The 15,411-nt window shown below is 43.3% G+C and overlaps 1 protein-coding gene across 1 annotated transcript in view; it reads right to left on the bottom strand.

Moving 5' to 3' along the window:
- Window positions 1-15,411, bottom strand: part of RBM20 (RNA binding motif protein 20) — a 171,504-nt gene that overhangs the window by 35,996 nt on the left and 120,097 nt on the right. Inside the window, exons 2-5 of the mRNA XM_018562565.1 lie at window positions 14,046-14,973; window positions 5,075-5,136; window positions 4,924-4,997; window positions 2,728-2,783 (exon numbers count right to left, since the gene is read on the bottom strand). Of these exons, the coding sequence (XP_018418067.1) occupies window positions 2,728-2,783; window positions 4,924-4,997; window positions 5,075-5,136; window positions 14,046-14,973 (1,120 nt within the window). The remainder of the gene's footprint in view (window positions 1-2,727; window positions 2,784-4,923; window positions 4,998-5,074; window positions 5,137-14,045; window positions 14,974-15,411) is intronic.

Below are 15,411 nucleotides of genomic sequence, written 5' to 3'. Positions count from 1 at the left end.
ATTTTGCCAGTGTTCAAATTCCCCTGTAGGCAGCAGTATAACCAACATGTCTCTGAATCCCGTGTCCCTCAATCAACAAGAAATAAATTTGCCTTTAAAAGGTCACATTTTATATCAAGTTTCACAATTACTTGGATTGGAAATAGTCTATTTGATCAATATGTTGTTAATAAAAGAGGTTTTATGTCTCTATCAGTTGCTTGTAGGAGATCCCTGAAGTCTTCTCAGTTGTATTACCTGGTGCACTTTGTTTCCGAGCAACAAGAAGGGAGCGCTGCTACTGCAATATGTATTGAATATAAGTTATGCTAGCTTGTATATAAATGTTTCATACATACTACAGGAAGTTCTCTGGCATCTGGTACACTGAATACATCGGGCAATATTGAGCTCTGATACTGGTCACAAACAGTGTGAATCTCGCTGATTGCACGTGTTGTTCTGTGCAGGTTGTTGTGGTGCTCAGCACATACACTCTAATTACAGTTTGATATATTACAATGGCTGTGAGATATAAGGGGATATCCCAGACACCTCGCTGCACTCATTAGTGCTGACAGGTATCCTGACATCTGTGCAAACATTCAGAACCTCCCCCGGAGTGAACTTTAAATGGTCTTAGCACCGGGCTTAGAGGAAAGCAGGAGCTCCGCCACTGTCTTGGCTGAAATAGTAACATCCAAACTTTTTATTAGACATAGACTGCTGCCGGTGTACGCTGCTCATTTACTGAAATACTTGTTGTAGCGGAAAGTACATCAAGCAAGGCCGCTGGGTTATATTTGTCAGCGAGCCCGGCACAGATCAGTCACATGCCCTGTCCGGTTTTTGAAGTCAGCGCTACTGTGGAATTACTATGTATGACCTCCCGAGCAAAACAGGCAAAGGTCCATTTTATAGTATAGGGCCCAGAGAGGGGTGTATCCTCCTCACCCCAACCACTGACATCAGTAGGGTACAACTCGCATTCAGCTTTTATACATGTATACCCAAGGAGGCACCAGGGGGGGTGCCAATAGGAAGTAGACTCTGTTGATATCACCCTCAAGAAAAGAAGTATATGTGACCATGAAATGTGCTTTAGTAATTGTATCCAGAAAGCTTCTGTAAGGATATGTAAAATATATACACTACAGAACACCTCCCCCTTATGTTATGGAGATAAGAACAAGGCAGATGTTCTGTATTCCAGCAGGGGAGAAGTCAGCAGGGCTGACAACACTGCTTTGGATTTCAGTGCAGTAGAGGCTCTGTGCTATCAGCTCAACATAGAATTTATCAACAGAGTTCAGAAAGAAGGTCGAATGCATTCAGTCAATGAGCATCTAAAATGAACTTTACAAAACACATTACATGAAAGTCGCTCAATCTATCCATCTTTCTATCTATCCATCCTTCTACATCCATCTATCCTTCTACAGCCATCTATCCATCTATCCATCCTTCTACATCCATCTATCCTTCTACAGCCATCTATCTATCCATCCTTCTACATCTATCTATCTATCTATCTACATCCATCTATCTATCTATCTACATCCATCTATCCTTCTACATCCATCTATCTATCCATCCTTCTACATCTATCTATCCATCCATCCTTCTACATCTATCTATCCTATCTATCTATCTATCTATCTATCTATCTATCTATCTATCTATCCATCCTTCTACATCTATCTATATATCCATCCTTCTACATCTATCTATCTATCTATCTATCTATCTATCTATCTATCTATCTATCTATCCATCCTTCTACATCTATCTATCCATCCTTCTACATCTATCTATATATCCATCCTTCTACATCTATCTATCTATCTATCCATCTATTATCTATTTCTCTATCTCTATCTCTCTACCAAATCACGTTCATCGTAGTAGAAGTCTAAGCTCACAGATCCAAGCTGTCAGTCTGGTGTGTTTTTCTTAAACTGCAATTGAGCATTTATTGTCCGTGAATCTATAAAACTCTCACTAGAAGCATTCGTCAATACGCGTGTGATTTACATCTATCTATCCTATCTATCTATCTATCTATCTATCTATCTATCTATCTATCCATCTATCCATCCTTCTACATCTATCTATATATCCATCCTTCTACATCTATCTATCTATCTATCTATCTATCTATCCATCCTTCTACATCTATCTATCCATCCTTCTACATCTATCTATATATCCATCCTTCTACATCTATCTATCTATCTATCCATCTATTATCTATTTCTCTATCTCTATCTCTCTACCAAATCACGTTCATCGTAGTAGAAGTCTAAGCTCACAGATCCAAGCTGTCAGTCTGGTGTGTTTTTCTTAAACTGCAATTGAGCATTTATTGTCCGTGAATCTATAAAACTCTCACTAGAAGCATTCGTCAATACGCGTGTGATTGTGTTCCATCAGCACAGCAAATCTCAGCCTCCATTCTGAAGTATTGACTTCTTCCATTCATTACCAGCATCTGCAGCTGGTGTTTATTTTATTTGGACATTCCAGAGTTTTATTGAATCCCTCTGATGGTTGTGCCCTGCAGTCCCTCCACATGGTGGTAACACTGTATCTGTGGAAGGTATGAAGCAGCCACTCCTGGAACAGCTGGAGTGGCCAATGCTGAGGAACATCTGTTATCCAGGGTAAACCAAACCCGCATTTCTCAAACATATGTGGAAGACTGAGAACGGGCAACAACCATCTGGAGAATGGAATTGGAGTAATTACCTTGGCACCCATGGGTGGTCCGGGAAAGGTGACTGCAGACGGGATGAATGGAATCGCTGTTGTCGGAGTGACGTACACCTGATCAATATCCGCTGTAAAACCTGAAGAGGAACCAACGTACAGAGATTTTCATTGTAGGAAACACACAAATAGCAGAAAAAAGGTCTAAAGCAAAAATATGTTTATAGATTTATAACAAATGGAGTAACAATAAAATAATTCCATTTTTGTGTATTTCAGCAAATGATTTGAAGGAGATCTATGAGGCGAGGGAAAATCACTCAGCCTCATAGTTCGAGCCGACATGTGACAATTAAACTGTCACAGGTCGGCTCAATAGATCGGGAAGTGAGCGAACACATATAAAGTAGCTTGCTCACTTCTCCATCATCTCCCTGCAGAGAGCCGTGACGGTCACTCACGGCTCCCTGCAGGAATTCCCCCCCCTCCCCGATCCTCCAGCGCTAATTGGCGGAACGGACGGGGAGGGGGCGGGTACAGCTGGCTCTGCCTCTAGATAGGCAGAGCCAGCTGTCACTCACGCAGCTGGGTGGATCTCGACAGTAAAGTCGGGATCCGTTCCGGCTGCTGCGTCTCAGTATATAATGAGCTGTAGCTCGCGGTTTACTGAGCATTGGGTGACGGGAGGACGCTAGTTTGTGTCCTCCCGTTACCCTTAGGAGAACTATGGGGAAAAGCCTTGAGCCCATAGTTCTCCTTTAAATCTGAAGAATTGCATTGAATTCAGGCGCCTCCACCAGCAAGGATTTACAGGAATGCATTGTAGTGTTATATCAGATTTACTTTAATGTAATAAAAAATGACCTTGAAGTGAGCCCCTGCTTTGGCCATGTAGTGATAAACAACAGGTAAACTTTAATGGCATCCACACAGCAACACATATCCACCTTCCCATTGCTCCCCCATGGCTGTGTTCAACCGTAGGGATCAAAGAAAACTACTGCCAGGTATAGGGGAGCATGTGACTCTCTTCCCTTCCTCCCATTTGATATAGCTGATGTTTCTGTATTGGCAGCACAGTTCCCCTGTCCTGTCCTATGAGTGCGGGGAAAGGGTGCCAACCCTGTGTAAGCTCCAGGTTGCAACTTGAAGCTTTCACAGGTCTAACTTTCCTTCTCTTCCCGGAGCTGAACAGAGCCCCCGGAGAGTGAAGGGAAGGAAACTGTATTCAGCCGATAGGACCGCCATTAAATCAAATATGTTTTACTTTAAAGTGTACATTGTATTAATAACTCGAAATATGCGCTCAATGAAAAGACTCTTCTTTGCTTCTACACTTTGCCTTATCCCTTCCGATATTTCTGACATGTACAAAACAAAGAGAGCGCCTCCATCTCTTTGTTTTGTATTCTAGTTCTGTGGTTGCCCTAAACCAGCGGGAGCTGCCTCGAGAGTGCATCACTTTGATTTTGATTTTATACATAGTTACGGTGCTGGCGCTTATGGTGTGTACTTCTCTGACATGTGAACAAACTCCCGGCTGCCGGCTTACCAGTAGAGGAGATATAAATGGGAGATCAGTGAATATTTCTTCTCTGATGGCCCACGTGTAGTGTGAACCTGGAAGCACTTAGCTTTGAGCTGTTCCGGCTTCAAAGCTGTTGGAACAAAGTCTCAATATGTATATTATCAACCGATGGAACGATCAGCCTCACTATGAACAGGTTTTCCACCCACAATGACAGTACAATGTATCCTTCAGCTGGGTTTTATATGTTTTATATGCATTTAACTGAATGCTAAAATTATATTCCAGGACAATGAATATAAACTGAAATAGGTATATAAAAAGGCAATGTATATAGCAAAGGTTCAGGAGGCTGTATACAGATACAAATGTAATTCATTTGAAGGTAGAAAAGCGCTACAACTATAAGAACCTCCAACAGATCCGGATCATCTGCAGTATCATGTCCGAGCTATACTTTCAGACAGCTTTATAATCTAACGAGTTAACGAGACAGTTATTGGAAATACTTGATGTTGAATTGCTCTGGAGAGTTGGACTTGGAGAGTAAATGTTTGATAAGGGTTATTAGCACTGGCATGTGTGACCCCCAGGATTTGCTGGCACTCATGTCCAACACTCAAGGGCACGTCAGTCTCTGAGCCAAATGTGAAGCTACTGACGCAATCCATTCTATAATCTACTTCCAGGAGAAGAGGGTCTCTCACCTTCATTGTTCCGGGCGTGGAAGTCAGAATTCATAGGCGAGTTGCTGGAATTGGGCACGCAGTTTATCCCAACGCTGAAAGCAAAGCAGGAAATGTCAGTGAATTTTGTGCTTAGACCCCCGAACACGACCTGGAGGAAATTCACACTCACCTCTCAGAGTAAGCCATTACATTCTGAATGTGCATCCGGCCCTTGATGTGCAGCTCCCAGTCCTGGAGAAAGAAAACAAAGTTCATTTACATGACAATACAGCAAACACTCAGTAACAAATGTCGTCTAATTAGACATTTAGAATGATATTAAAGTCCTAAAGTGACCCATATGAACAGCACAAAGATATGTAAACCGCTTCTATGCCTGTGAGGATGTCTATCTACAACTGTAAATACATATCATACAGCAGGTGGGAGACAACTATCCGTATGGAATGGTACTCTGGGCTCAGAGTTTGTCTTTTTTTTTGCTATTTGTTTTCTAATAATTTTTTCTTTAAAGGAGAACTATGGGGTCAGTGTTTTTCCCCATAGTTCTCCTTAGGGTAACGGGAGGACACAAACTAGCGTCCTCCCGTCACCCTAAGCTCAGTATACCGCGAGCTACAGCTCCCTATATACTGAGACGCCGCAGCCGGAGCGGATCCCGACATAGACGTCGAGACCCGCCCAGCTGCGTGAGTGACAGCTGGCTCTGCCTATCTAGAGGCGGAGCCAGCTGTACCCTCCCCCGTCCGTTCCGCCAGTCAGCGCTGGCAGATCGGAGCGGGGAGAGGGGAATCCAGCCCCTCCCCCTGTCATGGCAGAGAGACGTGACAGGATCGAGAGGTGAGCGAACGCCGGTATGTGTTCGCTCACCTCCCGATCTACTGAGCCGACCTGTGACAGTCTCATTGTCACAGGTCGGCTAGAACTATGAGGTGAGTGGAAATCACTCATGTCATAGTTCTCCTTTAATGTGAACAAATAAAAATACAGACAGTTTGATCTTACGCTACTGGAAACAGATTGTACGGCTACATCAAAATAGACACATTAACATGTATGGAAAAGAAAGAAATCGAGGCATTCAGTACATTTAGGGTCCTTCTCCCATGTGAAAACTCTGCACTAAAGTTAGTCAATATACTTACTTAGCACTGGGTTATATCTGCAATCATTTCACATCACATATGCTTATAAATACTGATCCAAAGAATTTGATATGGTATAACCAAAATGTGTTTTGCACAACTTAAGCAATAAATAAATATAGTTTCACAGCTACTGACCATTTAGCCAGGTATTTCAAAATATGTATAGGCCAATAAAGTTTTTAAAAAACACAGAGGACGAGGCCTGCAATTACAACTACTTCTGTATCCCTCCAGAAGTGGAACTTTGTCTCCTCCTGGTCAGGTTGGGGGGGTGTTCTTGTCATAATCTGCAAGTATAGATAGCACATCATGGCATAATTATCTTCTAGTATGGTCTCTGCTCCATCGTCGCTGCTGCCACCTTCTCCGGGCACTTCTTCTGGGTATGGCATATGTTGTCTTTGCCCATAGGGCATCAGTTGACAATGTAACACCTCTGCTTGCATAATGGATTGACCTGGCACTGGGATCTATTCTCTGCATGTTGAAAATGAGCCGGGAATGTATATCGCACTATGCATGTACCACAAGCAGAGCACACACACAAAAAAGATGACAAGAGCAAGGGGATAGAGGTTGGCAGAAGAGACTTGCGTTGTCTCTGTTGCCGTGAAACTCTCCCTCGGAGCGATTGTTTATTTAGTTTATTTTCCTCCTCTTTATGCGACAGAATCAATAGAATATGTGCAATAGTTTGAAAAGACACATGAACATCACTAAGGAATCACAAGAGGGAACTAAAGTGTCAAATAAACTTTTGCAAAGTGCATTAATCTGACTGTTTTGCCCTTTTACATTATAAGAACCTTCAGATTGAAATGCAGACACAGAGCAGAAGAATGTACACCGGACCCCGTCTGTGCTCACCTGCCAGCAGCCGCTACACTCCACTTCCCTGGGCTACCTATTAGCCGTTCAGCGGAATTTACAGGAATGGAGCCAAGTTGATAAAGTGACATGGACCCTTGTGATCCCTACGAGGCATCCTGATTACATGAGGACTAATGAGGCATGCCTGAGAGGTGCCAAGTTCAGGTTAGACCAGGGTCAGACTGACATTGGCCATTTCATACAGCAGTTGCTTCTGAATGTCAACACCGCTGGATTATGTCAACGATACTTTTAAATCTGACATATCTCCCCTGGCAGAGAGCCGAGGGAGTATCTGTGTGTAGAGTCCTGCACGCTATATCACTACTACAGCACTCACCACACTGGAATCCTGCTTATAAGAATGGGGAAACTGGGGCCACACCCACTTCCAGTAAAGGCCCACCAGTCACTGAAGGTTGTTTATAGGAAATCATTTCATAGTTACTTCAACAAAGATGCTGATTCTGGAAGTTTAAATACAAAATCTTCATGTTTGACCAGAGACTGCCTCCCCAGGTGAAATATCATATTTTAGTTTTTATTTCCAGTGAACTTCGGCAGAGAATTAAGTCTGAATAGCTATTCTCCAATAGCTGACTGCAAGATTGACTGAAGCATAGATCGCTCTACGTTTATGGCTCATCGCACCGGGTGCACTGAGCTGCATTGATCAACATAAGACCAATGTAGGGACACACAGAAAACAATTGCTGTCTTTGTGCCCTGTTCACGCCATAAATGTGCGTAGATGTTGTGACGACATGGTGATCAGTTTATGTGTATTGGTTAAGTTAAATGTGTATTGGTATTGAGTTATGTTTGAGTGCGTTATGCTGTGTGACCTGGTTATGGAAAGACTATCAGCACCATCCCTCGTTATCTCCCATTGTACTCTGAGGGAGCTCAGAACAATGACATTCTGGCCAGGCTCCTGCTATGGCTGTCTGGAGTTCGTTAGCAGGTGGACACCTGTGGTGTTGAGCAGACCGATGGTCTGGGAGGAGGGGAGGTGGATGTGATGGGATTATATTCTGATTTCATCACTTGCTGTATAAAAGTTTGTGCAGTTGCTCAATAAAGCAGAGTTTGTTTCACCTACACTGAGCCTTGGCTAGTGACTGGGGAAACTGGGAGCTAAGGATCTTCAGGTTCCAAGATCTCCTCAGCAAGGAAGAAGACAGCGGCGGACATACTCATCCTGGGTACGGGGGTCCGTCACAGATGTGTTAAAAAACAGCGTGTTGTACATAGGGATGAATAAAGTGTCATTGTGGGACATTTCCATTTAAAAAAAATAAATGTAAACACTGCAATGTGTTGTAACAATGTCACACCACTCCTACACAATGCACACCGACACACGCATGTTATACAGACCGTAATGTGCAGCCGCTCTTAAAGATTAGAAACATACAGAAAGAAAACAGTGACATACTGCAATGTGTGCAGACAATAGAGGGACCTTATAAAACCTGGAGCAGACAAAATCTGGAGCGGATGTGCATGGCAACCAATCAGCTTCTAGCTTTCATTTTTAAAGCTTAACTGAACAAAATTAAGAGAGAAGCTGATTGGTTACTATAGGCAACTGCTCCCCATTCTGTCTAATCCAGTTTTCATAAATTCCCCCCACTGAATGTAACACATTTGGTTTGCTGTGGAACATACACCAACTAAGCTGTGGTGTGTCTGACAAAAATTGGATTTTTTTTCTGGTTGATTTACCATTTTTAATTGTGCATACCATGTAGAAATAAGACATTGTCTGCTTGTTCCTTTCCTCCTCCACCATGGTAAAATGCTGCAAAACAATAAAATAAAACTTATAGGGAACCTTTGTCCCTTCTTTCATACTGCAGGAGATCTAAGAAGATCCCGGGGAATGCTGAATGCAGAAGCTGGGGGGACAATACTATGGGGGGCCATGGCTTTCATACTGCAGGAGTTGATGTCATGTTCCTGCTAAGAAGATCCCAGTGAATGCAGAAGCTGGGGGGACAATACTATGGGGGGCCACAGCTTTCATACTGCAGGAGTTGTCATGTTCCTTCTAAGAAGATCCCAGTGAATGCAGAAGCTGGGGAAAGTTACTATGGGGGGCCACGGCTTTCATACTGCAGGAGTTGTCATGTTCCTTCTAAAAAGATCCCAGTGAATGCAGAACCTGGGGGGACAATACTATGGGGGGCCACGGCTTTCATACTGCAGGAGTTGTCATGTTCCTTCTAAGAAGATCCCAGTGAATGCAGAAGCTGGGGAAAGTTACTATGGGGGGCTGCGGCTTCCGTACTGCAGGAGGTGATGTTACGTTCCTTCTAAGAAGATCCCGGGGGATGTTGAATAACCCAAATCTCTCAAGAGGACACACAGCACAGAGTAAAATTGTGTTCTTGCAAGATTTAGGTCTTATATTTGAGCAATTCCCAAAAATGGTACTAGGTCTTCATTTCGGGGTAAGTCTTATTTTCGGGGAAACAGGGTACTATAGTTATGTATCCCTGCGCCAAATATCTCCGCTTATCCAGATTGTAAATAAAAGATCATTTCAGACTAATCGTTGCAAATCTCAGCCGAGCTGCTTGCCAAGGATGATACAAAAACAACAAGCAATAGATTTGTTGACTTGTGACACAATAAGCTGCATCTGCCGAGCCATTCTGGTACCAAACCCATCAGGCCAATTGTCTGTTACATCAATATGCTGATATAGGAGAGTCCAGACAAAACCTTTTATTCATATTTTTGAATATTTATTTCTGTGTCCCCATATGAGGAAGATTTCCCTTACAGCTGATTATAAGGAAAGCAGACTATCCCAATGGCAGCGCTAAAAACCTAATTGTGGTGTTGTCTCTTCCCAACCTCGGGAGCCAGTGCTGACGGGCATTTGTTTGCTTCGGATGGCATTCTGCATTCCCATACAAGTCTATTTGTGAAGCCAGCTTGAAGCAGGTCAGAAGAAGTTGAACTTAATGCACCTGTCACTGAACTCTGAATGAGCTCAGAAGTATCTCAAGCTGTTAAACACACAGGCTCTATAAAAAGTTGATTCCCCCCTCCAGACAGAAATATATTGTCCTTGCAGTGGAGGTCCCCCTGTCCCCCGACATCAAGGGTTAAATGCTTATTAAGTCTCGGGGCAGAGAGATTAGTTTTTCCTTGCTCCTTGTTTCAGCAGGCTTCCATCAACGCTGTGTGATCGGTCCCTCGAAGCCTCATCGGCGCTGTGGTTGGGGGGGTCTCATCAGGTACGGCACCTGGGAGAAGAACAGCACAACATCACGCTTCACGAGCAGGGTACCATAACACTTCACCTGCTAGTGCTTGTTGCTGCTGTTCATCACTTGGTTCCTGTGGTGTGCTCCTTTGACGCGACCCTCCTGCGTGGTAGCCTATGCATGACAAAACCATCTTCTTTCCGAACCCGAATTGAATCAAACAATTATTTCCCTATCCATTTTCTATACTTCCTCTGCCTCAGATTGGCTGCTCGAGGAATTCCAAACACCATACCTATTCTTCTCGCTCCCCCGAAGAAGCCCCGTTGGGCGAAACATGTTGGGATATATAATATCATATATGTAGTCTTTGGAAATCAATCGTGTGACTCAGAATTGTGCGGCATCGCTACCATGTGGTGAATGTATCAATATATGTTTTATTCCATTATTTTAATCATGTCAATGATGATGTACTAAATAAATGTTTTTCTAAATTTTATATGGTGAGGTCTGGAATGTTTCTTTAAAGCCCCCTTTCCCTACGGGCATTTGCACATCCCATAGTGGAAATATTTTCTCTTTCTTCGCTGCACTATATTGGGGTGTGAAACTTCCATTTCCTCTACGTCCATTTGCAATACATGCCCACTAATGTTGACCTTATTTTTATTAGTGGTTTATCAGCCTGGGGAAAAAACAACTTTCCTCAAGGTGGAGTATTTGTTTTTGTTTTTTTTACAATTATTAATAATTTGCAAATTTTTGTTCTTTTTTAACACTTGGCTAGTTCTCTTTCTTTTGACAATATGTCTCAGCTTTTGTTACACTTCAACAATTCAGATGTTAGGTGCTTCTGAACAGCACGCGCTCCTATTAGTAAACAGTCATTTATCCTGAGCCGGTTACCTCTAAATAAAAACAAAAATCTACAACTCTGTAAGGGTCGGAGTTCCCCAGCAGAAATGTGACACAAACATATTGCTGACAGGTTACATGTAAGAGAGCGTGACACGCTCAACTGCCAGATATAGGTGTTGTCAGCTGATACTGTGACAAGGAACACATGATGTCACTCAGAAGTGGACAGACGGCCTTCACAGAGCCTCCACCGGCCTTCACAGAGCCTCCACTGAGGCTGCAAACACCTGGACCCAGGGAGCAGCTTTATAAACTTCCCAGCTATTTACAGGGCATGCCAGAAGTATCACCCGAGGAGCTTTTTCAGGCTCCAGCAACTAGAACAACCTTAACAGCCAGTAATATGTGACTTTTATGGGATGCAGAGTACAGAAATGTCCTTAGTGACACCTGTAAAAAATAAATCAAGGCATTGCTGCATTTTTTTTTAAAGACGCTTCGCTGGTCAGCCGACAAACTGAGGAAGCCGGTTGGATGACAGCTGCAACAAAACACAGCAAGTCCGGTTGTCTTGATTTGCAGATATACTATGACCTGGATGAACCTTCATAGACATGTCCTTAGTGATGACCATTCCACTTCCAGATGGCTCTCGGTACGCAGATTCTACATGGCAGATATATTCAGATAAATATATCATAAAACAATAACAACTTCCTTTTACACCAACGATTGCTGATCCCAACATAGCCGTGTGCAAAATATTCAGTGATGTGTCTGTTTACCTTCAACTCAGAGAAACGCATAAATGTATTTGCTGAGAGACATTGTGACAAAGCAATAGTCCCTATGGACCTATAAGGGGTCCCAACACTGATACACACAGACGTAAGGGGTCCCAACACTGAGACACACAGACGTAAGGGGTCCCAACACTGAGACACACAGACGTAAGGGGTCCCAACACTGAGACACACAGACGTAAGGGGTCCCAACACTGAGACACACAGACGTAAGGGGTCCCAACACTGAGACACACACACGTAAGGGGTCCCAACAGTAAGACACATAGGCGTAAGGGGTCCCAACACTGAGACACAGAGACGTGACAGGTCCCAACACTGAAACACATAGACTTAGGGGTCCCCAACACTGAGACACACAGACGTAAGGGGTCCCAACACTGAGACACACAGACGTAAGGGGTCCCAACACTGAGACACACAGACGTAAGGGGTCCCAACACTGAGACACACAGACGTAAGGGGTCCCAACACTGAGACACACAGACGTAAGGGGTCCCAACACTGAGACACACAGACGTAAGGGGTCCCAACACTGAGACGCACAGACGTAAGGGGTCCCAACACTGAGACACATAGACGTAAGGGGTCCCAACACTGCGACACACAGACGTAAGGGGTCCCAACACTGAGACACATAGACGTAAGGGGTCCCAACACTGAGACACATACAGCCGACTGACTGAATACTCGCTGCATTTCTGTCTGACAACCTGAATATTTGTAAACGAGAGTGAACAGCGGTGATTACAGGGCATGTATACGGGTCCAAAAGCATAACTTTTATTGTGCTGTAGCTAATGCTTTTTATGGTATTAAGATTTAATATGTATAAAAGATCTTTTTATATATATATTTTATATGGGTTTGTGTGTCGGTTGTACCTTAAAAGTCCTGATTATGTGATATTTGTTTGGGTTTCTTGCATGCTGCAACAGGTAACGTGATTCTGTGGCTAACTTGCAAACCTAAATTTTACATGTATGTATGTACTGTATATATGTATGTATGTAGTATCTAAGGAAAGGATGTTGCACAACCAAAGTGAAAGTCTACACAATGGATTGATTTTCTGCTGCAGTGCAAAGGTAGATAAATACATATGCTAAACAACTCTGCCCTTCATCACGATCACAGATCCTGTAAACATATTAGGCTTTTTTTCCCCCAAAACATTATTTTAATAAAACCCCGCTCCTTTTTATTACAGGCTAATAAATGCACAAAAATAAAAAAAAAGTATGTTTTCAATTTTATATAATACTGTAATTGTATGTGACAGCTACAGTATTGAACATCTGAGCACTATCGCATTAGGGCTGCAGTGTCACTTTGCAGGCTAAAGGCTTATTCTGTTAATGAAGTTTGACTAGTCGGCATGTGATCATTATATCATGGCTGAACCATTCTTGTTTCCAATCATCAGTAGAGACCATAAGTATCAATAATAGCTGGGAGTAAGAGCCACCAGCTGCAGAAAGTGTTGCCTCGTGGCTCTTAAACAGAGGACGCATATTAATGAATCCGCAGCACTGTGCTGGGGGAGGTTAATTTACAGACTGTGAGTGGGAAAGGGTTAAGGAGCAAGTGCAGGGGAGAGAAGCACGTGCACAGGGGTACCACCAGACACTGCATTCCCTGACCACAGGTATCCTCTGCTTGTTGGGGGGGGAGATCCTGTTCGCATATATACTTTATGTTTGACCTGCTGTGTCTGACCCTGCCTTGATATCAGGTCTTTGTCACATGCCTAGAAAATAGTACCCAGCTGTTATCAACCCTCTCCTGATATCTGGTTTACCCCTCCTGCTCACTGAGATGCCAAGTCGTCAGGCCAGCTGAAAGATTAGAACTCGACTATTTGTAGGATTCCCACTTTTCAAAGCAGGCAGAGAAGACCCGTCAGCGTGCATCAGGAGGGGTCTCTCCAATTGGCTATCCCTGCTTGTAACTGCTCCATGGACTATAATATACACCAACAAACAATTGTATAAGACACTGACTCTTTGTGAAACAGAACAAGACAACATATCCACCAATGTGTGTTATATGAGCATACATAAAAAAGATCTGTCCATATGTGAACATAGTACAAACTGTGACCCACCAATCAGAACAGACTAATTCTAATCTAATGTTAAATGTAAAATTCTATCATGTTCAACCTCCATAAGCCATCAAAAGCAATGGACACAACATGTCTAATGTTCCTTAGAACAGCGCCCCAAGTTACCCACCTTTAAATTGAAGACCTTTTTGTTGCACATCGTACAGGTGTGTGGCAGGTGAATGGGAGGGATTCCTTGGAAGTCATTCAATTCCTGTGGCTTCAGATTCTTCAGTGAAGAGACGCAATTTGTGGCTTTTCCATTATTCTGTCTGCTGAAAACTGGGGTACTCGAAGGGCTAAATTTTGTGTCTGAGGTTGGTTCTTCTGGGTTGTACAGCTCGCTTCTGTTGTCATACGGTTGGCCAGATGGTTGCCAGTGGTGAGAGGATTCCCACTGACTGTTTGAGGGCACGTTATGGACCCCCTGGCTGGTGTCTCCTTTATGGCTCACTGGATGATGAGGTACATGTGTGCCAAAATACTGATTCTTAAATCCTGCTGCATTATTGTGTTTAGGAGGATAATGTCCATCAGCTGATTCTTCCTGCCCACAAGAGAAGCCGTGATACTCAGACTGTTCCGTCTCTGATCCATATGGTTGAGAACCTGTGTGGAATCCCTCTAGTTTATTTCCACTCATGACTTTGCCAAAGTGTGGCATAGAGTTTTGATTCGGATTCTGAGTGTGTTTTGGTGCCATGGCTGATGGGTTTTGGGCAGAGAATGGTAGTCCAGTAGAAGGAAATCGGGCATTGTGCATGGCAGGTCCAAGAGAGGCCATTCCTGCATGGCCGTGAGCACCCATCATTGTGGCATTTCTCAGTGGGTTGAAGAGAGGCTGGGACATAGCCACCTTGGAGAGGACTTGGCTGAGTACGGTCGCAGCAGCTGTGTTACTGGTCACTGCACTCTGAGCCAATTTTAGCCTCTGTAGGGTGAGCTGAGCCTGCAGCTGAGCAAGTTGAAGGCTGGCAGGGGACGGCAGAAGAGGGTTAGTTCCACTGCCTAAAGGATTGTTGACAGAGAACGGATTCTTCTCCAGGAACTGGGATACACTGCAACAAAAAATAAAATAATATTTGTTAGCAAATAACATCGAACAACAAAAAAAAGGTGTACCATCAGTCACAGATTGGTGCTATACAAGGTTGTGATTTGGACTAAACATGATGCTCTGCAGTAAATCACGCTCTCGGCTTAGCATGTGGTGTATTCGAGATAATATTTCATGACAATCAAGACTCATCTACATATAATATCATTTATGAGAATTACATTAATATCATCTTAAACACGGTTTGACTTAGTATAAGTAGAAGATCATATGACTGCTTGTTAGAAATTGCCTCGTTGGGTCTTTTTTACTAAACAATTAAAAATCTCACCTGTAGCTGAGCCCTATTATTATCAACCTGAAAACACATTACAGTGTACATATAGCCAAAACCTTTTGGGGGGGGGGGGGGGGGGAAGTTGCAGAAAGGGCAAGACAA

This window comes from Nanorana parkeri, unplaced genomic scaffold (assembly GCF_000935625.1).
Source record: "Nanorana parkeri isolate BGI_ZX_2015 unplaced genomic scaffold, ASM93562v1 scaffold585, whole genome shotgun sequence".
In the NCBI taxonomy this organism is placed as follows: domain Eukaryota; kingdom Metazoa; phylum Chordata; class Amphibia; order Anura; family Dicroglossidae; genus Nanorana; species Nanorana parkeri.
Note: the sequence above shows the minus strand (reverse complement) of the source record. Positions and strands in the feature narration are given on the sequence as shown.